The sequence below is a fragment of the Monodelphis domestica genome, chromosome 3, assembly GCF_027887165.1.
Source record: "Monodelphis domestica isolate mMonDom1 chromosome 3, mMonDom1.pri, whole genome shotgun sequence".
NCBI classification, from domain to species: Eukaryota; Metazoa; Chordata; class Mammalia; order Didelphimorphia; family Didelphidae; genus Monodelphis; species Monodelphis domestica.
In genome coordinates, this window is record NC_077229.1 from 34,116,182 (window position 1) to 34,140,083 (window position 23,902).

The 23,902-nt window shown below is 41.6% G+C and overlaps 1 protein-coding gene across 1 annotated transcript in view; it reads left to right on the forward strand.

The window, feature by feature from the left end:
• The window catches only part of LOC100023537 (kinase suppressor of Ras 2), a 341,593-nt gene that overhangs the window by 214,283 nt on the left and 103,408 nt on the right, over nt 1-23,902 (forward strand). Inside the window, exons 7-9 of the mRNA XM_056821664.1 lie at nt 6,713-6,881; nt 19,008-19,049; nt 20,035-20,107. Coding sequence (XP_056677642.1) covers nt 6,713-6,881; nt 19,008-19,049; nt 20,035-20,107 — 284 coding nt within the window. The remainder of the gene's footprint in view (nt 1-6,712; nt 6,882-19,007; nt 19,050-20,034; nt 20,108-23,902) is intronic.

Here is a 23,902-nt window from a genome sequence, read left to right on the forward strand (position 1 = left end):
TCCCATCTCTTGGCCTAGTTTTCATTCCACTAAGTCACCTAGATGCCCCACCCCAAAACAAAGTACATTTTCCTTAAGAACAGCAATTCTTTGAAGATGCCTCAACCTCTCCATTCATATTCTCAATTACCTTAAGCAACAGGGTTCTTAGTTTGGTTAGGGAATATGGAGGGTGATCATCTTTTTTTTCTTTGCTTTCTCACAAAACTGAGCCCAACTTTCTAACTCAATCCTTGGCTGTCTTTGACCTCCAGCCCCTCTGGCTCCCCTGGTTGCTGGGATGAGGTTTCTGTTTCTGTAAACCCTAAGAATTTACAAATAGATTTTGCCTTTGCTCCTTTCTTGCCACAAGGGAGGAGGAGGATACAGTGGATGAGTGTACATTTCCATAGTTATCAACTTGTCCCAAAACCATTTCTATTTGAACTCCATCCAAATAGATGAGAGAAATGAGACGAATAACAATAATAATCATAATTACAACAACAAATGACCATTATACTTGGTTTTAATGTTTCCAAAAATCTTTAAAATCCATTACCTCCTTTGAACCTCAGTACTCCCATGAAGAATTATTATCCTCATTTTATCAACAGGGAAACAGGCTTAAAAGACACAAAGTGGATTTCCCATGATCACACAGCTAGTGTGTCAGGGTAAAGATTTGAACCCAGGGCTTCTCCTCTCCAAGTCCAGCATTTGATCCACTGAAAGCCAGTTGACCTTGAAAGGCGCAAAGTCGAGTCCATTCTCTCTCTCTCCCTCTCTGACTCTGCAGACAGAAATGATCAGTATTTCGTTGTCAAGTGGACATTAACAGGGGCAGAGGATGAAATAACCATGACATCGTTCTGCTTGTCTGCAAAGAAGAGAATTTGATAAGAGAAATAAATTAGGCTCTATTTAAATTGCAGCCTTGATGTGAATGAAGGTGGATGGGATCTGTCCAAAGGGTTGCTCTTCTTCTCTACTCCCTCACCCCCACCCTGATGCTGTCCTTTCTCTCCCAGTGGCTCTGCCCAAACTCTCTTTGTCAGACGATGACGTAGCATCTTGGACTCCAGAGTCAATTGGGTTAGAATACTTTTTGAAATGGCTCTTTTGGCTACCCTCCTCCCCAGTCAGTCTGTGGCAGGGAGGAATGAAGGGCACGTTTCTGGACTCCCTCAAGGACCAGCCCCCAGCTGGTTTATCTTTCCCATCTTTGACTCTATGCCAGATACTTACTTCATAAGCTGGTAGATCTGGCACCAACGACACCATCTGCCGTGCCATGAAGGGCGAGGATAGTAGGTAGAAGACGGACCACCTGGATGCCCCATCCTAGTGACTTCCCTTTGAGATTACCCTTATTTATCCTGGCTATGCCTTGTTTGTACCTTGTCAGTCATACGTTGCCTCCCCTATTAGAGCAAGAGCTTCTTGAGGGCAGGGACAGCTTTTTCCCCCTTTTTTGTATCCCTTATGTTTTTAAGCAAGTGCTCGACCCATTATAAATGTTGGATCGGTGCCATTCACTTGCCTTGCCTTGATTTTCCAAATGGTTACCTTGATGATTCCAAGTTCCATTTCAGGCATTGAAGTCAGATCACTACATAACTGTAAAGTTGAAACTGAGTTTTCGCTTCCAACTTGGCACGGGTTGTGTGTCGGGGAAATACCATCCCAGGTATCAAAAGAGCTGGTTTTTAAGTTGACAGCTCTGTGGGGCAGTGTAGTAGCACACTGGATAGAGTGCCAGGCCTGGAGTCAAGAGGATCTGGGTTCAAATCTGACCTCAAATAATTCCTAGTTGGGTGACCCTGGGCAAGTCACTTAACTCCAACTGCCTAGCCCTTATTGCTCTTCTGCCTTGGAGTCAATACTTAATATTGTTTCTAAGAAAGAAGTTAAGGTGTTTTTTAAAGTCACATCTCTGTCTCTAACTTATTATATTGAAGATAACTCCCTCTCTGACCCATATTATTTATTTTCTTTTCCAAGCTAAACATTTCTACTTCCACTGATTATTTTTTTTGTGTGTGTGCTCAATATCAGACTAAACAAGTCATTCTATTCCTTGAGCATGTAATGATATGATTTCTATCTCATCCAGGCTTTTTGGTGTCATAGAAAGAGCAACAGATTTATAATTAGAGGATTTGTATTGGACCTTTATCTCTCATGTGACCTTGAAAAAATCCCTTCCCTTCCCTGAGCCTCAGTTTCCTCATATGCAAAATGGGGGAGTTGGAATAAATTATTTCTGAGTTCCAATTATGCTGTAAGACTAGCATCCAATCTTAACAATAACCCCAGAGAATTGGTAGGACCAGTATAGATACTTTAAAGATGGGGAAACTGAGGCTACATAATGTCTCACTTCGTATTCCCTATATCTACTAGAGCACATAGTCGCTATTTAATAAATGCTGGTTGAATTCAATTAAACACCAAATAGTTACTGAGCCCTCCCCCATGTGTCAGGCACTGAGCATGCCAAGATTAAAATGAAACTGTTCCTGCCCTCGGGGAGTTTACATTCTTTGCAGGGAGACAGCACATTCACATAGAGAGATGTAAAGGTGAACTGAACCGATGTGATTTGTCCATGATCATAGATAGGTAGCAAAAGGTGAAGATTTCACTTCCAAGCTTCTTAGTCCAAGTCCATGGCTCTTTCTACTAGTTATGGGATTCCCAATCCCCATCTGAGCTAGTTTGATTCTTCCCATTCTGTGGCCCCAGATCATGCCCTTGATCCAGAGTACCTCAGTGGCACAGTGGAGAGGGATGGACCTGGAGAGTCAGGAACTCAAATTTTGCCTTGGGTATCCTGGGGGAAGTGATGTAACCCTCTCTGGGACTCATTTTCCTCTCCTATAAAATGAGAGGCTTGGACTCATTCCTCTCTACTTCCTTCCATCACTAAATCCATGGTCTTCCATTGCCCACTGATCACAAGAGAAGCTAGGCAAGAGTACGTGGTGGAATTCTGTCTTCACTGTTGGAAAAATTTCATTGAACCCAACTTCACTACTGACACAGTGCATTTCTCAGCAATGGAACTCTGTAAGGAGAGTGGTTCAGGATAGTCATTTCAGTCATATCTGTGACTCTTTGGGTGTTTTCTTGGCAGATATGCTGGATTGGTTTGTCATTTCCTTCTCTAGCTCATTTTATAGATGAAGAAATGAAGGCTAATGGGGTGAAGTGACTCATCTAGGGTCATTTAGTTATCAAGTATCTGAGGCCAGATTTGAACTCAGGAAGACGTCTTTCTGACTACAACCTTGGTGCTCTATTCTTTGTGCCACTTGACTGCCCTGGAATGGACCTTAGATGCCGTCAAGTCAAAGCCCCTCATTTTAGAGGTGAGCAAACTGAGGCTCAGACAATTAAGTGACCAGTCCAAGGCCACACAACTAGTAAATGTATGAGATAGGATTTGAACTCTTACCACCTCTCTATAAGCACAGATTGATTGATCTTTTTTTCCTTGAAGATCACAGATTCTCAGATTTGGAAGAACCCTGGAGATCTAGACTCCTCTATAGCTAAAAAATAATTCTGTCTATAACCAGTCTGACAAGTGGTCATTCAGACTCCACTTAAAGTCCTCAAATGATTAGGTGAGGCAGCTACTAGAATACTGAAGAGAAGGTTAGATTTGGAGACATGAAGATATGAATTCAAATCTGTCCTCAAACACTAGCTATGTGACCCTGAGCAAGTCACTTAACTTGTGCTGCCTTGGTTTTCTCATCTGTAAAATAGGGATCATAATAGCACCAACCTCCCAGAGTTGTTATAAGGATAAAAAAGAACAGTATTTGTAAAGCTCTTTGTGAATCTTAAAGCACTGTATAAATGTTAGCTATCATTATTGTGATTATGATGACAATTATCCTAAGGAAACTCATTCTACTTTTGCTCTTGTTTTCATTGTTAAGAGGTTCTTCCTTGCACAGAGCTAAAATCTGACTCTTCACCATATCCACCCACATCCACCACTCTTTGTTCTGCCCTCTGAGGCCAAGTAGAACAAATCTAATCACTCTTCTCCATGACAGCCTTTCCAATACTGGCAGACAACCCTCATATCCCTCCAAGCCTTTTCTTCCCTGGGCTAAACATGCCCAGGTTCCTTCCACTGATCCTGCTGTGCCATGTTGAAGAAAAGAGCCTTCTTCGGGTACAAGTTGAAGCAGGTGGCCCCCAAGGAGCCTTCTGGCTCTGACATCCTATAGATTCCATGCTCTTCTGAATAGCCTTTAGTGTGAAAAGTCCTTGAGTCAGTCACTAAATTATAAAAATGAATTTCCCTGGCCCCGCAGACCTCTATTTATATCACAAACGAGCCACATCAATCTCCATCTCCACCTGTCATTGACATATGATACCTTAGACTCACATATGCGTTACCATGGAAATATCCATCTGGAAAATTTGGACCGGCTGAGTAACCAAGCTACCTGATGTTCTTCTACTAGAATCAGATCAGAAACCCCTCCAGGGAGACCCTCGCCTGAAACAGAACATGACCTTTCCTGAAATAGTACATTTATTTCAATTTGATTGGCTCTCCCTATCCTGCACAGAGACCGAAATTCATCTCAACTTTGGCGACCAGTGGTGGATAATCCACTTTCGTACACTAGAATGATAAAACAGGTAAAGATGCTAGTTTCAAATGAGCAAGCAATTATTAAGTGCCTTCTGTGTGCAAGGCTCTCTGGTAGGGACAAAGGACAAAGTTACAAAGACAAAATCAAACTGTCCCTGCCCACAAAGAGTTTAGCCTCTACTTTTTATGGTTGAGGAAACCGAGACCCCCAAGGGGTTAAGGAAATTGTCCAGTCACCCAGTGTTAAAGATTACCTTCTAAGCCAATGAATGATCTTTCCACTTCACCAAATGGCCTTCCAGTGACCGCCATTTGCTAGATGGAGACCTTTTCTCTAGGATCAGAAAGCTGGGAAGGGACCTGAAGGAAGTTGCTTTTCCTTTCCTTCTCTGGAAGAGATCCAGGAAGAGATTGGAAGAAATGTGGATGAAGCTATTGGGGGGGGGGAATAGAAACAGGGTGGCAGAGTAGTTAGGGCACTGGCTTTGGGGTCAGGAAGCCCCGAGCTAAAATTTGACTGTGGTTCTCTCCTTTTAGACTCAATTCCCTCACTAATAAGGGTAGTCCATCTTACAAGTTCATTCCTGCTGCTCTTGGATAAATAATAATTAAAATAAAAGCATAGCCTCAATTGTAACATGGGTATTGTAATGATAGCACCTACTCCCAGGGTAGTTGTGAGGATAAAATGACATCATATTTCTTTCTTTGTTTTTTTTTAATTTGATTTGATTTTCAGTTCCAAATTTTCTTCTTCAAGGCAAGAAACATATTACTCAATACATACACATACTCATTATATGTAAACATACATGTTCATGACACATATGAAGTCATGCAAAATATATTTCTATATTAGCCTGCCATAATATCTGTAAGGGAAGCTAAGTGGTGCACTAGCTAGAGCAACAGACCTGAATTTAGGAAGACTCGTCTTCTTGAGTTCAAATCTGGCTTCAGACACTTATTAGCTGTGTGTGACCCTGGGCAAATCACTTAAGGCTTTTTTGCCTCAGTTTCCTTATTGGTAAAATGAGCTGGAGAAGGAAGTAGCAAACTAGCTGTGTGACCCTGGGCAAATCACTTAAACCTGTGTGCCTCAGTTTCCTCATCTGTAAAATGAGCTGGAGAAGGAAGTAGCAAACTAGCTGTGTGACCCTGGGCAAATCACTTAAACCTGTGTGCCTCAGTTTCCTCATCTGTAAAATGAGCTGGAGAAGGAAGTAGTAAACTAGCTGTGTGACCCTGGGCAAATCACTTAAACCGGTGTGCCTCAGTTTCCTCTGGAGAAGGAAATGGCCAACCACTCCATTATCTCTGCCAAGAGAACCTCAAATGGAGTCACTAAGAGTTGGGCATGATTGAAATGACTGAACAACAAACAACAAAGAACAACAACATTATTTGTAAAATGCTTTCCCAAACTTCATGTTGTATAAATGCTAATTATTATTCTTATTAATTGTCTTTAGTTTTTCTTGGCCACTCATTCCAGTTGTATCCAACTCTTTTTAACCCAGTTAGTGTTTTCTTGGCAAAGATACTGGAGTGTTTTGCCATTTCTTTCTCTAGCTTATTTGACAGATGAAGAAACTGAGGCAGACGGGACTTTGACAGATGAAGAAACTGAGGCATACAGGACTTTGACAGATGAAGAAACTGAGGCAGGCAGGGCTTTGACAGATGAAACTGAGGCAGACAGGGCTTTGACAGATGAAGAAACTGAGGCAGGTGGGGCTAAGTGTCCTGCCCAGAGTTGTAGAGCTAGTAAGTGTCTGCAGATGGATTTTGAACTCAGGTCTTCTTGACTCAGAGTCCGGCATCCTATCCACTGCTCCACCTAGCTATGTTGTTTTCCTGCCTCAAACATTATCTGTGTGATGCTAGGTAAACAATTGAATCTGTTTCTATAGCTATAAAGCAAGGGGTGGTTGGACTCTAAAGTCTCTTCCTAGGAAGCGTTGAGTGAGTTAAGCGAGGGAGTTCAGGACTGCTGATGCTGAAGGTAATAGGGCAGGTGCCAGTGCTGCCACTGAGCCCTCGATGGCTTGTTTTTGCCTTTCTGTCTACCCCTTCTACCCTTCCCCCCTTTTTTTCTTTCTGCAGGACCACATTCCAGTACCTTACCAGCCTGACTCCAGCAGCAACCCCTCCTCCACAACATCCTCTACGCCCTCCTCACCAGCCCCGCCGCTCCCGCCCAGTGCCACCCCTCCTTCCCCGCTACACCCCTCCCCACAGTGCACCAGACAACAGAAGAATTTCAACCTGCCAGGTAATCCTTTGCTGGGCAGACTTGCCACACATGGGTGAAGGCTGAGCTGGGAAATCATGGGGTTGGCTGGAGGGGAAATGGGAGAGTCCAGGGGCCAAGAGACCAAGAACCATGACCATGCCAAATGTCCTTTCCCAGGGATCAGCTGGGGGTTGCATAGAGCATCACCAGCCAGTCTATGACTGATTGACTCAATAAGCTGACTTGCTGAGAGAGGAGGGTATGGTGTAAAGAATGCTTAATGTCAGGAAAAACCCGAGTTCAAATCCTACCTCTGACACTTACTAGCTATGTGATGATCATGGTCAAGTATCTTAATTTTCTCCATCTTTTTTTAAATTTTATTTAATTGATTAATTTAGAGTTTTTTTCCAGGATTATAAAAATCATGTTCTTTCCCTCCCCTTCCTCCAACCCCCTCCCATATCCGTTGCACAATTCCACTGGGTTTTACATGTGTCTTTGGTCAAGACCTATTTCCATATTATTGATATGTGTACCAGGGTAATCATTTTTTTAAATGAGAGACTTAAAGTAAATGACCCTCAAAAGTTCCCTCCCGTATGAAATTCACAATTGCGTGACAAATTTTGGTGAGCATCATCAGCTCTTAAATGACAGTCATGACACCTGTAGTATCTTTCTCACCAGTTTCCATGGAAAGCAGGGTGGTGAAGTAGAAAGGGCTCTGGCCCTAAAGTCAGAGGACCTGGGTTCAGATTCTACCTTTGAGATGTAATATCTGTGCCACCTTGGTCAAGTACATTTACATTTCTAAGCATTATTTTCCTTCTCTATAAAATGAAAGAATTGGAGTAGATGGCATCTGAGATGCCTTTAAACTCTCTTTAAACTTGAGTCCTTTAAACTCCCTTGACCTCAGTTTCTTCATCTGCAAAATGAAAGTAAAACTAAATGATCTCCAAGGTTTCTCCCAAGTACCAATGATCCTTCATTATTTGCCCTCAGTGAGCCTCAGTCTTTATCTGTAAAGTGAAGTGATCCGGCTAGATGATGTCAAAGATACTTTCCAGTTTTAGATCTGGGGTCTTTCTGCTCCATTGATTTCTTTTCAATGACCAGAGAAACCCAGGAAAACCACCTTCCAGTTCTAGATCTGGGGTCTTTCTGCTCCATTGATTTCTTTTCAATGACCAGAGAAACCCAGGAAAACCACTAGTACTATGGGTAGATCCTTCAGTAAATTTGTAGGAGGGCATAGGTGATATGAATGCAGAAAAATCAGCAGAAAGTTATTCCAGGAGTTGCATAGTTCCAACTGCTTTAGAGATTAAGAAAGGCTCTTTTTTAAAATGCCCTTTTTAAAAAACAGAAGCTGCATGTGCCTTGAAAAAAGTTAGCACTGAGTGTGTATGTACTGTATGCAAGCACTGTGACAAACATCCAAGATCCAACCGGTACCCTTGAGGAATTCCACATACTTAATCATCACCAGTGAGAAACTCTACTTTACCTTGGATGGGTAGGCATATCCTTGGAGGTGATAGCCATCTCAGTGAGATCACAGATCCATTGACTATATTTGAATGGCTATTTCCTTAGGATTTGGGGGAAAATCAGCTAAGATCAGGGTCTGACATTTGTAAGCCTTAAAGTGAAAGATAAATAATTATGATACAAAAAATGGAGGGGGAGTTAGATGAGGAAAAGAAGGAAGGAGAAGGAAGGAAGGAAGGAAGGAAGGAAGGAAGGAAGGAAGGAAGGAAGGAAGGAAGGAAGGAAGGAAGGAAGGAAGGAAGGAAGGAAGGAAGGAAGGAAGGAAGGAAGGAAAGAAGTGAGGAAGGAAGGAAGGAAGGAAGGAAGGAAGGAAGGAAGGAAGGAAGGAAGGAAGGAAGGAAGGGAGGGAGGGAGGGAGGGAGGAAGGAAGGAAGGACGGAAGGAAGGAAGGAAGGAAGGAAGGAAGGAAGGAAGGAAGGAAGGAAGGAAGGAAGGAAGGAAGGAAGGAAGGAAGGAAGGAAGGAAAAGGAAGGAAGTGAGGGAGGAAGGAAGGAGGGAGGGAGGGAGGAAGGAAGGAAGGAGGGAGGGAGGAAGGAAGGAGGGAGGGAGGGAGGGAGGAAGGAAGGAAGGAGGGAGGGAAGGAGGAAGGGAGGAAGGAAGGAAGGAAGGAAGGAAGGAAGGAAGGAAGGAAGGAAGGAAGGAAGGAAGGAAGGAAGGAAGGAAGGAAGGAAGGAAGGAAGGAAGGAAGGAAGGAAGGAAGGAAGGAAGGAAGGAAGGAAAAAGAGGAAGGGAGGAAGTTAAAAGAAGGAAGGAATAAAAAGAGGAAGGAAAGAGAGAGAAAGAAGATGATAATGCTGCCAAGCCTGGACAGGGAATAACTAGTGTGCCCTAGAAATGGGATTCTGCACTAAGAGTACTATGAGTGAATGGATGCCTGAGCTTCTACTGGGTCTTGCAAAAGAATCCTAAAGATTTTTGCCTGGTCAGTGTTGGTCCTATGCACTCTGAATTGGTATCCAAAATATTAGGAGATCAGTGGTGGAAATAGAAAGATACACTTTTGGCTTTTTAGCCTTCTCAGTGGTCACATCTCAGCAAAGATTCTTTTTTCACCCTTTCTCCTATGGTACCAAGCAGTTGGTATCCCCCACAGCCACTTCTGCACCCCTGAAGTCCTGGGATTGGGCTTGTCTTTGGGCAGAAGGATCAGGGGAACATGTGGTTGAATGTGGAAGTGGAAGAGCCACTCTTTGACAAACCAAGCTTTGCACATGCTGGTTCAGTCCCCCTTCTGAGGAGCCAGGAGGCATCTTAATGTGCTCCGAGATCATGTGCTATCTATTTGCACAGGTAGTTAACCAGGCTGATCAAGGTGCTGTCAAGACTAAGGATCCCCTCTGTGTTTGGACTGGGTAGTTCCATTTTGTGACCGCAGAGCCTACCTCTGTCCCCGAGCCAGAAGCTGATCACCACTACTGACTGGAAAGCAGCTTAAAGCATAGGACCCACCCCTGAAAGATTAGGGATGACACCGACAGGCACTGACGGGGCTTTTAGGTCAGAGCCTGTCCTTGCATCCATTTCCATCTCTACTCCCGTTAAATGTACGCAAACACAAGAGGCAGTAGGGGATGGTCAATAAAGGGCCAGCCTTTGAACCACGGGCTTCATTCAACCCAACAAGCATTGAAGTGCAGCTATGTAGGAGATGCAGGGCAAGGTCCAGGGGACACAGACAAATATAAACAGCTGTTGAATTCAACAAGCTTCCATTCTACCCAGAAGCCTTCTCATTCCTATTCTCTTAGTGGCACTGGCAGATTACTTAGTTTCTCAATATCCTATCTCAACAGTTCTCTAAGCTAATAAATTCCAAAGAAATCACCCATCTGCATTGAGGGAAGGAATTCTCAAAATGGATGGAATTGTAGGGCTGGATCAGATAAGCACATATATGGAAGAGGTCTTGTGGCAGTGAGGATGGAATACTGGCCTTAGACTCAGAAGACCTGAGTTCAAGTCCTGCCTCTGAAACAGACCGACCATGAGAACTTGAACAAACAAACACTCATGCCTCATCTCTCAAATTCTCTAATACTACAAACTGCAGAGAAGGTGTCACGGTGCATTTCCTCTTGTGGGATCTTTTTCTACCCATGAAATCACAGGTTCAGTCCCTTCCCATCTATCTATATCCAGGGTGTCCTAAATATCCTAGAGCCTTCTAAAGCTTTACTAGCATAAAATTAGCCAAGACTTAAGGGACATTTTAGATATCTAAACACACATATACAGACACATCTAGACGGTACACAGTGTTACAGCTTTTCAGATTGAGAATTCATCTTAAGATATCTAAATCCCAAAGCAGACTTGCTACCTCTTAGCTAAGACTGGTTCATCTTGACATCCTGCTGGTGCCCATGATGTGACTCACTAGACTGAATCATCTCAGTTTCTTCCACTGAGTTAATTAGACAAATTGCCTGGCATTTACACAGATCAAATCCTCCTGCCCTTGTCTCCAAGGTAGCCCATTCTGGCTTCTCTTGAGTGGAGAAAACAAAAAACCCATTGCTATATATACACACAGTATCCCATAACAGCATCAGCTAAGCTTGAGGTCATTTTCCAGAGGCACCTCTGTGGTTACCGTCCTCCTGACTCGCAGCAGGGACCTTTATTTTTCAGTGATGTGATGGAGGGTTGGGACCCCAGGTTCAGGCACCAAGTTTTTTGGAAACACAGTGACAAGCTGGAGAGCATCTGTTCATAGCAAGCTCTATGGCTCTCCTTATCTCTTTTAAATATTATTTATACTGATATCTCTAATTTTTACATCATCTCCATTTTAGGATATAGTCCTTCCTGCTTCCACACCCCTTATAATAAAGAATTTAAAAAAAGGGGAAAAGAGCCATTGAACATAATCCACCAGCACATCAGCTATTTTTTGTGGCTTTTAAAATTAATATACAATAACTCAAGTATTATATTTATAAGATTTATTCCTAATAACTAAAATAAAACCTTACACCTAACTCAGCTGGAATTGCCGGAGAAGAGAGCTAGGGAGGAGTCCCAACAAACTTAATTACAATCAGGACATTGGAAAAGGATTCTAGATAATACAGAAAGGAATTTTGGGTAATGTAGTTGTTAGGAGTTCAAGAATTTCCAACTATGCAGTTTTATATGGCATTCAATATTCTACAGCCGTAGCCCCCCACTCTGCAAAGAAAGAAGGGGCACCAGATCTCACTCTTAGCTTGGCAACTATCACCTGTCTCAGAACATAGCTTCACATCATGGAGAGAGGGGAAGGGAAAGGGTGATATTTAATGATCGATGGCAGCTATGTTAACGCTGTGCCTTGCCTACACAGCTGTCTGCCTCTGCCACCAGGGAGTAATAAATCAAGGCCAATGTCTTGTGGCATCCTTTATTTTCACTCAGGCTCCTTTCCTTAAAGGGTGGTCCAGTGACCCCTCTAATGAGCCTGTCTCCCTGCCCTCTCTTCCATGAGTCTTGTACATCTGGAGATAGAAGAATAATTTTTTGGCTTTAAAAAGCACTAAGATTGGACACAAGGCTCTCTTTGTGCTTATGTTTTTAAAAGATCTCTTGCAGTTAAGTTGGTCCCAAGATTCTCCTTCAATTCCAGTCCCCTGTTTTGGAATCTATAAGAGATAGGCAGTTATAAACTAATCTGTCATTGCAAGGGAGCTGGGTCCCTGAGCTCACAGGAATGAGGCTGCCTGTGAACTGGCATAAAGAAGTTTGCATTAATCCCATTTGATTTTAGGGGTCCCTGGGCTGTCCCAGAGATTTTGGATTCTGTCCCTGCCATCAAAGAATCATGGGCAGAGAACTGGAGGGGACGTTAGGGGTTTTTTTAGTCCAAATCCCTCATTTTATGAATGAGGAAACTAAGGTCTCCAGAAAATAAGTGACTGATACAAGGTCACACAACATCACAAGTGTTAAGAGGGTGGATTTCAACCCAGGCCCTCCTCTGAATCTAGACCTTTTCCCACAGTTTACACTAGTATCAAAGTCATTTAGAAGTACGAGTCACTGCATCCTACATTAAGGATCTCTGCAGGCTACATATTGACTTAGAAAATCACAAATTCACATTATCTATGTTGTATTTTATTTATTTTGTTAAATACTGCCCAATTACATTTTCATCTGGCTCACTCAGTAGTGTTGCCAGTGCAACAGTGGCCATGTGTTTGACATCTCCTGTCTACACTGTTTCTTGTTCGACTTTGCGTAAGATATGGTCAGGTACTCACATTGAGGTGCTTTATGCTTGGGAAGGATGTGGTGTCCAAGTATAGGGAGGGTGGCCGTTTCCCTGTACTTTTCCCTAAACAGAGACCATATGGAGTCTGTAGATGGCACAATAGATAGAGCAATGGAACCGGAGTCAGGAAGACCTGACTTCAAATCCCACCTCAGAAAATTATTAGCTTAATATGTCTTCAAAAATCATTTTGAGATGTCCAAAGAGCAACAAGGAGACGTGAGAATGGAGAGAGATTAGTACTAGAGAGTCTTCAGCAAGAAGATTATCATTGGATCCATGGAAGCTGATGAATTCACAAGATCTGACCTTAGCCGAGTCACTTAACTTCAACTTTCTCATCTGTAAAGTGGGAATGACAATGATAAACTGGAGAGCTTCCAGAAGACTGCCAGGAAGATGGAGGGACTCAGAATGAGACTATGTAAGAATTGGATGAAAGAACTGGCCATGGTTGGACTGGAAGAGATATTTAGGAGTATAAGCTAATTTGTTTTCAAGTATTAGAAAGGTCTATATAGAGAAGAGAGATGACTTATTCTGCTTGGCTCTAGGAGGCAGAACCAGGAGCAACAGGTGGACATTGTAGAGAGGCACTTTTTAAAACACTTGCCTTCCATCTTAGAATCAATACTGTGAATTGGCTCCAAGGCAGAAGAGTTGTAAGGACCAAGCAATGGGGATTAAGTGACTTGCCCAGGGTCACCCAGCTAGGAAGTGTCTGAAACCAAATTTTAATGTAGGACCTCCCAATTCCAGATCTGGAGCTCTTTTTTAACCCTTTCCTTCTGTCTTAGAATCAATGCTGTGTATTGGTTCCAAGGCAGAAGAGTGGTAAAGGCTGAGGAATGGGAGTTAAGTGACTTGCCCAGGGTCACATGGCCAAGAAGTGTCTGAGGTCAAATTTGAACCCAAGATCCCCCATCTGCTGACTTGGCTCTCAATCCATGGAGTCACCCAGCTGCCATTTCAATGAACATTTATTAAGGTATAGTATAGTCAGTCACTCAGTTAAGTGCTAGGAATACAAAGAAAGGTAAAATATAGGTTTTGCCCTCAAGAAACTCATAATCAACTGAGAGAGACAACATATAAAAACTTCATACAGAAAAGCTATATACAATATAAAAAGGAATTTATTCAACAGAGAGAAGGCTTTAAAAATTAAGAAAGATTGGAAAAGGTTTCTTGTAGATGGTAGGATTTTAGCTGGGACTGAAAGAAGAGAAGGAAGTCAGGAGACAGAGATAAAGGAAATCATGCCAAGCACTGGGGGATAGCCTGTTTTTTTTTTTTTTTCTGAAAAACGCCCCGGGTTGGGAAATGGAGTAACTTGTTCAGGGAATAGCAAGGAGATCAGTGCCACTGGATTGAAGAGTGCATCATAGGAAGTGGGGTGGAGGAGAAGGAAGACTAAAAAAGGTAGGGGAGAGGCTAGGTTACGAAACACTTTAAACATTGGATATTTTTGTATTGGAACCAGAGTTGATAGGGAACCAAGGAAGTTTATTGACTTGGTGGGGAAGTGTCATGAGTGCACTTAAGACTTTAGAAAAATTACTTTGGCAGCTGAGTGGAGGATGGACACAGTGGTGAGATATTTATGGCAGGAAGACTAATTCGCAAGATATTTCAATAGTCTACTCATGAAGACGTTCACTAGGGTGATGGTCAGATCAGTGGAGAGAAAGGTCTGTATTTAAGAGATATTACCAAAAAAAGAGAGATCATTAGGTCATGGCAACATATTGGATGGGGATAGAAATAAATAGTGAGGAGCTGACAACGATATCTAAGTTGAGAGTCTAGAGAACTGGACGGTAGTGTTTTTGACAGTAATAGGAGGGTTTGAGTAGTAAGATAACGACTTCCATTTTTGACAGGTTGAGTTTAAGAGGTCTACAAAAAATGGAGAGAGATTAGTTCTAGAGAGTCATCAGAAAGAAGATTATCATTGAATCTATGAAAGCTGATGAGCTCACAAAGTAAATTAGTATCAGGAGAGGAGAGAAAAGGGCCCAAGATAGAGTCCTGTGGGACACCCATGGTGAGTGGGAATGAAGATCTAACAAAGGAGACTGAGTAGTAGCAGATAGGTAAGAGGAGGACTAGGAGAGAAGACAACACCAAGAAGAAGAGAGCAAACAGTGTTGAAAACTGCAAAGAGGAATGAGAATTGAGAATGAGGTTTATGAACCTGGATGGAGAAAAAATCTTTATTTTCATTGACCTATAATTCAAGAGTTCATGCCGTTGGGGTCCATGAACTTCTTTAAAAAAATATATTGTTACCTGCATTTTAATAGAATTGATTCTATTATAACAGTTTGTATTTAATATACACAACAACCCCATGTATTTTAATGTGCATAAATTTTATTTAGTTAAAAGGCATTTAATACTGAATTTTGATACATTATTCTCAGAAGGAGACAATAAGCTGCCAAGTAGGTTCATGCAGGGGTGTCCTGGTAAATATTCAACAACCATTTCTCTGGGAGAAAAATAGAGGAATAATGTACTTTAAAAGTTTAATCTTCATTATTTATACTTTCTTAGTTCTAGACGATCAACAAAACAATTTCAGATTCCTATTTTATCTTTTTTTTTTTGCTGATTTCCAAGGATATAAATGCTCACACTGAAAATTAACTGGTTCAGACTGGTTCTAGCATTTTGCATTCATGGCCCACACATACAGGTTAAGAACCTGTGTTCTAATGGAAATTTACTATTTCCTTCAGTCATTTAAATTATGGTTCTGTGAAGGTGTGAAGGGATTCTTTGAAGCCCATAGGCTTCACCGGACTGCCCAAAGGATCCATGACACCTAAAGGGTCCTTCTCTGGGGTCCTTTCCATGATCCGATGAAACTGAGGACAGTTACTTTTTAATCTACTTCAGCTTGTAATTCATGTGGCCTCTAGGTCACATGTTGCCACATGTAGCTTCTAGGTCAGAACCCTTCTGGGTTAGACCATTAGATTTGGGACTGGTTGAATGAATAGACCCCAGGAGCATAGTACTGGTTTGATGTTGACTTGAAAAGAGGTCTCCAATGCAATATTAAAGAGTCCTGCACCAGTTAAAAAAGGAGCAATGATTAGGAGGGGAAAAAAAGCATTGAATAAATATTTATTAAGATGCAGATGATATAAACGTGGGAAGGATAGCCAACACTAGATAAGAGAGGAAGGAATCAAAAACCTTGGTAGGCTGAAACATTGGGCCAAATTAGATAAGGAGAAATTTGATAGGGACTAATAAAAAGTCCTACAAGGACACAGTGGATAGAGCACAAGGCTCAGAGTCAGGAAATCATTTTACAAAATTCAAATCAGACTTCAGATACTAATGTGTGACCTGGACAAGTCACCTAACCCTGTTGGCCTCAGTTTACTCATCTATAAAATGAACTGGAGAAGAAAATGACAAGCCACTCCAGTATCTTTGCTGAGAAAACCTCAAATGGGGTCAGAAAGAGTAAGACATGACTGAAAAAGCCTTGGTAGGGTGAATTGGATCAAGTGGAATTTGAGAGGGACTAAGAAAAAGTCTTACACTTGTTTTAAAAAATCAACTTCCCAGGTTAAAAAAATGGGGGAAATAATGGCTACATGGTAGTTCATGCGAAAAAGATCAGAGTTTTTAGGGGCCTGTTGTTTCAACATGAATCAACAGGATAATATTCAAAACAAGAAGTTTAAGGTGAATATGGACCACATTAAAAGAATGATGACATCCAGGAAGTTATGGCATCCAGGACTAAGGAGGTTATATGCTTGCTCTAGTCTTTTTAGTCAGGCCATTTCTGGATGACTCTTCATTTCTGGATGACCAGTTTTTGGAAGACTCTGGATAAGATGGAGAGTGCCCAGAGAAGTCAACAAGAAGAGCTCTGGACTTGACTTTATCAATCAATCAATGATAGCAGTCTTCATGTATTTGAAGGACTGTCATGTTTCTCCTTCAAGAGCAGGACTAAGAACAATGGGGAGGCAGGGATTACTCGATCAAATTTATGCTTGATGTAAGAGGAGAAAAGACCTTTACCATTAGTGCTATCCCAAAGGAGAATGGACTACCCAAGGGTAATGGATTCCCACTCATTGGAGGCCTTCAAGTGAAGGTCAGTTGACCACTTCTCAGGGAGAAAGAATTTTTGGTAAGGTATAGAGGCCTTCTGAGGTACTTTCTAATCCTAAAATTCTGAAATCTCTCAATAGTAATGCTAGAAACTTTATTAACATCAGAAGTGAAAAGTACCTGGTAGACAATAGGGACATAGAACAGATTTTGAGTATTAATTTTGAGCATTTAAAGCATAATTTGGAGCACTAATACAGAAACACATTTAGTTATAGGTCATTTATTCTCTTTTCCTCAAGCTTTTAGAAGTATCATAGAAAATAATTAAATAGTCTTCTCATTCTTGGTTTTTGTGGCTACTTGAAGACTCCTTTCTACTGCTCCAGAAAGGGGTTGATTGCAGCTGATGGCCAACTTATCTAGCCAGCGTCCAGCTGAATAAGAAGGGACCATTCCAAGAGAATATACGAGGGTGATATGGGTGTTCCTTACAAGGGTGGCATGGGGAAGTGGGTAGTGAGAGGAGGGTGAAGCTCAGTAGGTCAATATATCATTGATCTCTGATTTCATTCATGTGGGAATTCCCTTCATGGACAGTCATAGAAACTTGCCAAAGGCTCAGAAAGATGAAATGATTTGCCCATGGTTAAACAGCTAGCAAGTGTCAGAGATAGAATCCAAACGCATGAATCCACTTTTTTTCTGAATCCAACACACGATGGATTGTTGGAAACTGGGGTTGGGGCAGTAATGGAAAAAATAAGGACCTTGACTTGGTTTCCAATAGTTTCTTTCTTTCAAAAAAGCTCAAGGAAGATACTCTTGGTGTAACATGGAACTGGGAAGGCAGTAGAAGGCACCTTCTTTTCTAGCCACAATGGTTAACTGCTATTCATGATGGTTGGCAGATGAGAACCAGTACTGGAATATCTTCCTATGCCCAAAATCTCTCCTAGAAGCAGGTTCCTCAACTTCTTCCTTGCAGGGAATTATGTCAACGGCACTCTACCTGTGTTTGTAAGGACTGGACTCAGTGGCCAGAGCCCCTTTAAATAGACCAAAACTGGGGAGTATGGACTATGGATGTCAGAAGTACTATTGCTGAAAGACAAGTTGCCCATTGGAATCTGTAGAGTAGGGTTTTCAGGGTTCAGAAGCTGTGCTAGCCTCAAGACTGAAGTCCCTGATGGAGGCGTTGATCTGTATCTCAAGAATGGCCTCAGATGTTTGGCTCTCCCAAAGTCTGTTCATATTTTCAAGGGATCTTGTGATTTGAGGTGCCTATTGAATTCTGAAAGCTATGGTGGGGTGACAGAATAATTATAGTAATGACTGACACTTACAGGATGTTTAAAGTTTGTGAAGCACTTTGCATACATTTTTCTCATTTGCAACTCATGGAAATCCTTTGATGGAGATACCACAGGAGAACTTAAGTTCAAAAATAGCCTCTGATACTTCCTAGCTGTGTGATCCTGAGCAAGTCATTTAACCTGTGTTCCTCAGTTTCCACAGCTGCAAAATAGGGATAGAAATAGCACCTACTTTTCTTCTTTTTTAAGATTTGAAATTTTTTATTTCATTAATTAACTTGGAATATTTTTCCATGGTTACATGATTTCATGTTCTTTCCCTCTTCTCCTCCCACCCCCCTCCCATAGCCAATGAGCATCAAGAAGTGTGATCTGTTGTTAGTGGTCCCAGCTTCACTATTTTGGACTTCAGTTTGGGGACTCTCTGAACCTGCCCTGTTGCCGCTTTTATCTGGATAGACCCTACTATGGTGCTGTCCTCTGGGGATGTCTTGAGGACACACTGAGTGGCACCGGTGTGCCATATAAGAGCTTTAGAATATTGTTCACCCACTTTAGTCCAGTGGGGTTTTGCATGAGCACCTACTTTTCAATATTGTAGTAAGGAAAAAGTAGGATAATATTTGTAAAATAATTCAGAAATAATAAAATATTCTATATGTGCTAGCTTTTGTTATTTTCATCATCATCATCATCATCATCATCATCATCCCTGTTTTATGAATGAGGGAGATGAGGCTCAGGGAATTTAAGTGACTTGCCTAGGACCACACAGCCAATAAGTATCAGAGGTGTTTTTTGAACCCAGATCTTTTTGACTCAACCTCCTAATACCACATCCACCTGTTGCTATGCATGGATTTTTACCAAACTTTAAATTCATTCAGAGAAGATTTTTTGAGTCACTGTGTTCCGGGACATTGCTCATTTTGGTTTCTTCATTTCTTTTGCCAGCTTCCCATTACTACAAATACAAACAGCAGTTCATTTTCCCAGGTAAGTTTCATACTGATTACTCACTACGCTTAATGAGCTTGGACTTTATCCTGGAGGCACAAATTGGATTTTTTTTTATCATTGAAGTAGAATTTAGACTTTCCACTGTTAAGTGCAGGTAGTCTTTGAGAGCTTGTGAGGAAGGGATATCGTAATGGAAGCAATGTTCTTACAACACTGGTGTTCACAGCAGATGGGAGGCAGGAGAGGAGAGATTGGGTCAGGGAAGAGCAGCCGGGCAGGACATTTAAGAACCTTTTGAAATAAGCCAAGCAGGACATGTTTTCTTTTTCCTGTTTCACTCATTCACACTTAGGTAAATGCACTGCTTTTCATCCTTAGGACAGCCTTTCTCACGGCTCATTTACATTATTCTCCTTTGATTTACAAAATGAGATTGAGTTTTTCCCCTTGGAGTTGACTTTGGTCTTTCCAGAGTCATCTATGGGGAAATCCTTCAAAGGCTCCAATACCTTGTAAACACACTCAATCAATCAATCAATTAATATTGGTAAAAACAAGGAGTCAAGAAGTCCTGAGTTCAAATTTGGCCTTAGACACTTGTTAGCTGTGTGACCTTGGGCAAGTCACCTAGCTTCTGTTTGCCTCAGCATCCTCTTCTGTAAAATGGGGATAATAATGACACAAATCTCCCAGGATTTTTGTGATGATCAAAGTGCTTAGTGCATATACTATATATACTATATAAATGTTAGCTTTTATATTATTTTATTTTTATTTATTATATTATATTATTTTATATTAAAAATTATAATTTTGTTGCTATGTGCTAAGAGGGCCAGTAAGAAAGGAGGGAGAGTCAGTAACATTTAAGAGCTTGCTACATTCTCGGCACTGTGCTAAGTGCTGGGGATGCCAAGAAGGAGAGGCCTTAGAAGCTAGGTGATGTCATTGACTCCTGGTCTGCTTCTCCATCCTGGGAAGCATGTTTTTTGGTCCTTACTCTTGTCTCTTTTATTTTCAGATGTGGTCCCAGTGCCTGAGACACCTAATCGAGCACCCCAAGTCATTCTCCATCCAGTGAACTCAAATCCAATGTAAGTAGAGTGTTTCTTTCTATATGGCGGCCACCACAAAGTCATTCTTCCCAGAGTCTTCTGCCCAGGGCTCCAACAGTTTGGAGCTTGGGAAGAGGGAGTCAGTCTTCACTGGACACTGACAAGCTCTGCCTTGATGGAATGAATGAGGATCTGGGTCCGTTAGGTCTGGAATTTGGGGGTGAGTGAAGGTTAATGCAGCAAAAGTCTTTGTCCCACTCCTTGGAAGAACAACCAGTTTGTCCTAAAATTTAGCAGCATCTTTCCAGGGGCATGACCAGGGCTGTTGTGGAAAGATGCCTATTCTTAGAGGAGGCACATAATGCAAAGGATGCTGAAGCTGGGGTCAGAGGACAAGGGTTTCCATCTCAGCTCATTTTGCTCCTTCCTTTGTAATTTTTGACAAATCCTTTGACCTCTGGACTTCATTCAGTCCTTCATCTGTAAAATGAAGAGGGTGACCTGTATGATCTCGGGGGGCTCTTCCAGCCCTCAGTCTCGATGGAATAATCGTTGCTATTTAGTCTTCAGTCATGTTGGATTTTTCATGACTGCTTTAAGATTTTCTTAGCAAAGATACTGGAGGTGTTTGTCATTCCCCTCTCCATTCATTTTCTAGATGAGGAAACTGAGGCAAACAGAGTCAAGACACTTGCCCAGGATCATAAAGCTAGTGTCTGTGGTTGGATTTAAACTCAGGGCTTCCTGACTCTAAGCCCAGCACTCTATCCACTGCACCACCTAGCTGCCCAGTGATGGTTTGTTAAATTCCTTCCTCCTTGCTCTAAGTCAGCTGTGTGATCTAGACACATCTGGGGATCTCTGAGACCCTCAAATTTATTGTCATAGTTATGTCATTTAATTTAATCATGTTAAAATTTAATTTAATATAATTCAACATTAAGTTGACTTAAATATTCTCATTTCCAGTACAGTAAATATTGATAACTATAGCCCATATGAACAAAAGCTTTTGATGGGAGTTCTCATTAATTTTTAAAAATGTAAAGGGAGGGGACAGCTGGGTAGCTCAGTTGATGGAGAGCCAAGCCTAGAGATGAGAGGTCCTTCCTAGGTTCAAATCTGGCCCCAGACCCTTCCCAGTTGTGTGACCCTGAGCAAGTCACCTAACCCCCATTGCCTAGCCCTTACACAGTATTGATTCCAAGACGCAAGGTAAGGCTTTAAAAAATGTAAAGAGATCAAGATTTTAAGAATGACTGTTCCACACATGTGAAACCCAGTGGAATCGTGCATCGGCTATGGGGTGGGGGGAGGAGGAAAAGAAAATGATCTTTGTCTCCAATGAATAATGTTTTGAAATGACCAAATAAAATATTGTTTAAAAAAAAGAATGACTTCCAGGCCAGAAAACTAGTATGCATTGGTATGTATTTAACATTTTGATAACTGTATTTCAATGCAACTGGCTTCCTTTGTAATCTTATGTATTTTATATATTTAAAAAACATGATTCTGAGAAGGGCTCTGTTGTTTTCACAAGGCTCCCCAAGGGGTCCAGGATCTGAAAAAGGCTAAGAAATCCTTCTAGAGGGGACAAAGTCTAAACAACAGGGAGATTCAGGGCCATGCCCCTCCATTCTTCCCTCCTTTCTCTGCTCCTTCTCTCCAAATACAAATGTATTTACAAAGGAAATTTTCTCAAAATGAAAACCAAAGAAAATTTAGAAAGAGAAACAGAATTATAAGATGGTAGCAATAACTGATCCAGCACAACTAACCAGGACATCACACAGTTATGAGGGCATATATACAATATTCTTCATCCCCAGACCTCCACCTAAACAAAGAAGGGAGGGAAGTAGACTTTTCCGTCTCCTTTTTTTATTTTTTGTTACAAGAGGTGATCCTCTAGGTGAGGAAAAATAAAGGATTATAAATGGAAAGAAAGGTGATTTTTAGAAACAAAAGTCAGCAGCTTTTTACATTTTCATTTTGTTTTAAGAAAATCAAGGATGGCCTTGAAGAGGCAAGTCTTAGGAAACCTGAGGGGAGAGGTGTTTGGAAGTAGGGAAAGGCAATTTTGCTCATTGTACCAATGAACATTAGCATTCTTTTTTTCATTTTAGTAACCACTCTCAGAGTCACCTTCCCCACTCCTCCCAGCCCAGACGCCAATGACTCAGGGACCCCCAAAGCTCCCAACTGGGGGTAATTAGCCTTTTTACCATCCTTGTGCTACACCCCTTGGATGATGGATGAATAGATGCAAACAATCCTTAGGCACTCCCTTTCTAATCATTTCGACCCTCGTGTATATAGGTCAATAATCAGTAGTCCTCCAGGACTATGCAGAAACACTTCTGCCTCAGTGTAAATATCTTCTAACTTTTTTATCTTGGGGAGATGGGGAAGGAGTAGGTTGCAGAGGAGACAGAAAGAGTCCTGGGATTGGAATCAAGAGACCTTTGTTCAAAATCTGCCTCCAATGCTTCCTATGTGTGCTATGTGGTCCCAGAAGGCAGAACCAGGAGCCATCAATGGATAGAAGTTGCAGAGGCAGATTTAGGTTTGGTGTTAGGAAAAGTTTCCTAACAATAAGAATTGCCCCAAAGTGGGACGAGAGGGCTCCTCCCTCAGTCTCTCCGACAGAGACTGAAGAACCATTTGTTGAAGACAGAGTAGATGAGATTCTTGGTCAACTGTGAGGGAAGAGGGGGTTGAAAAGACTTTCTCCCAGTCTTGACTCTATGATCCAAGGGTTGAAAGTTGAGGGTTGAGGGGAGAAGGAGCACTTCACTGAGATCTGTGTATTTTATTCATCACACAGAACAAGAGAACCTGAACTTTAAACCTATAGCCCTGAAATTCAAGCTGTGTATTTAATACCTCATAAGTATCGAGAGAACCTGAAATTAAAAGTATATCCTTGAAATCTCATGGAAGGCAGTGTAGCATCCCAAGCATATTCACATCTAAGAAATATAATTGTTGTATGGATATTGTATCTTCAGACACAAGGTTTGGGATGCTACAGGCAGAAAGATCTGGATGCAAATCCTACCTTTGACACTTCCAATCTGTTTGACCCTGGTCAGCTCAATCTTTCAGGACAACAGGGAATTTTTTTTTTATGTCTTGGATCCTTTGTCAATCTGATAAAGCCTTAGCACCGCTTCTAAGAATAAGTTTTAATGCAATAAATAAAATACAGAGCATTATACAAGAAAGAAATTATATTGAAATTATTTTGTATGTATGCACATATGTATGTGCATATGGACTCTGGATTAAGAACCATTTTGCTCTAAGACTCTAAGGGGCAGAGAAGGTGCCCACCGGCATTGGTAGTGAGAGTTTTTTCCACCAGGAAGTCCCGGCTCCTGAAATCAATGAAATCTAAGATCTGGTCTAAACAAACAGCACAGAAATTCCAAAACTTTGTGCTTTCTTATATGCATTCTTGTTGTATGTGTGTTCTGGGAAGGCGTGTGTATCCCATGGCCAATAGAATATAAACACATAAACATAATAGATCCTCATTAAAAGTTTGTTGAACTGAGTTAACTGGAAAGACCTTCTATTGGTCAGTCAGATCCAAGGACTAGATCCTAGATCCTAGATCCAAGGACTGGAGAACAGGGAGGCATTCTCATGGGAGAGTAAAATAATTCTGGGATTGGAGTCAGAGGGCCTGACTTCACACCCTGATTTGGCCACAAAATGGCACCCAGTTCCTCTATGGCTTTGGTTAAGACATTTCATTTGAGATCACCCAAGTGCAAATATCAATAATGTGGAAATAGGTCTTGACTAATGACACATATAAAACCC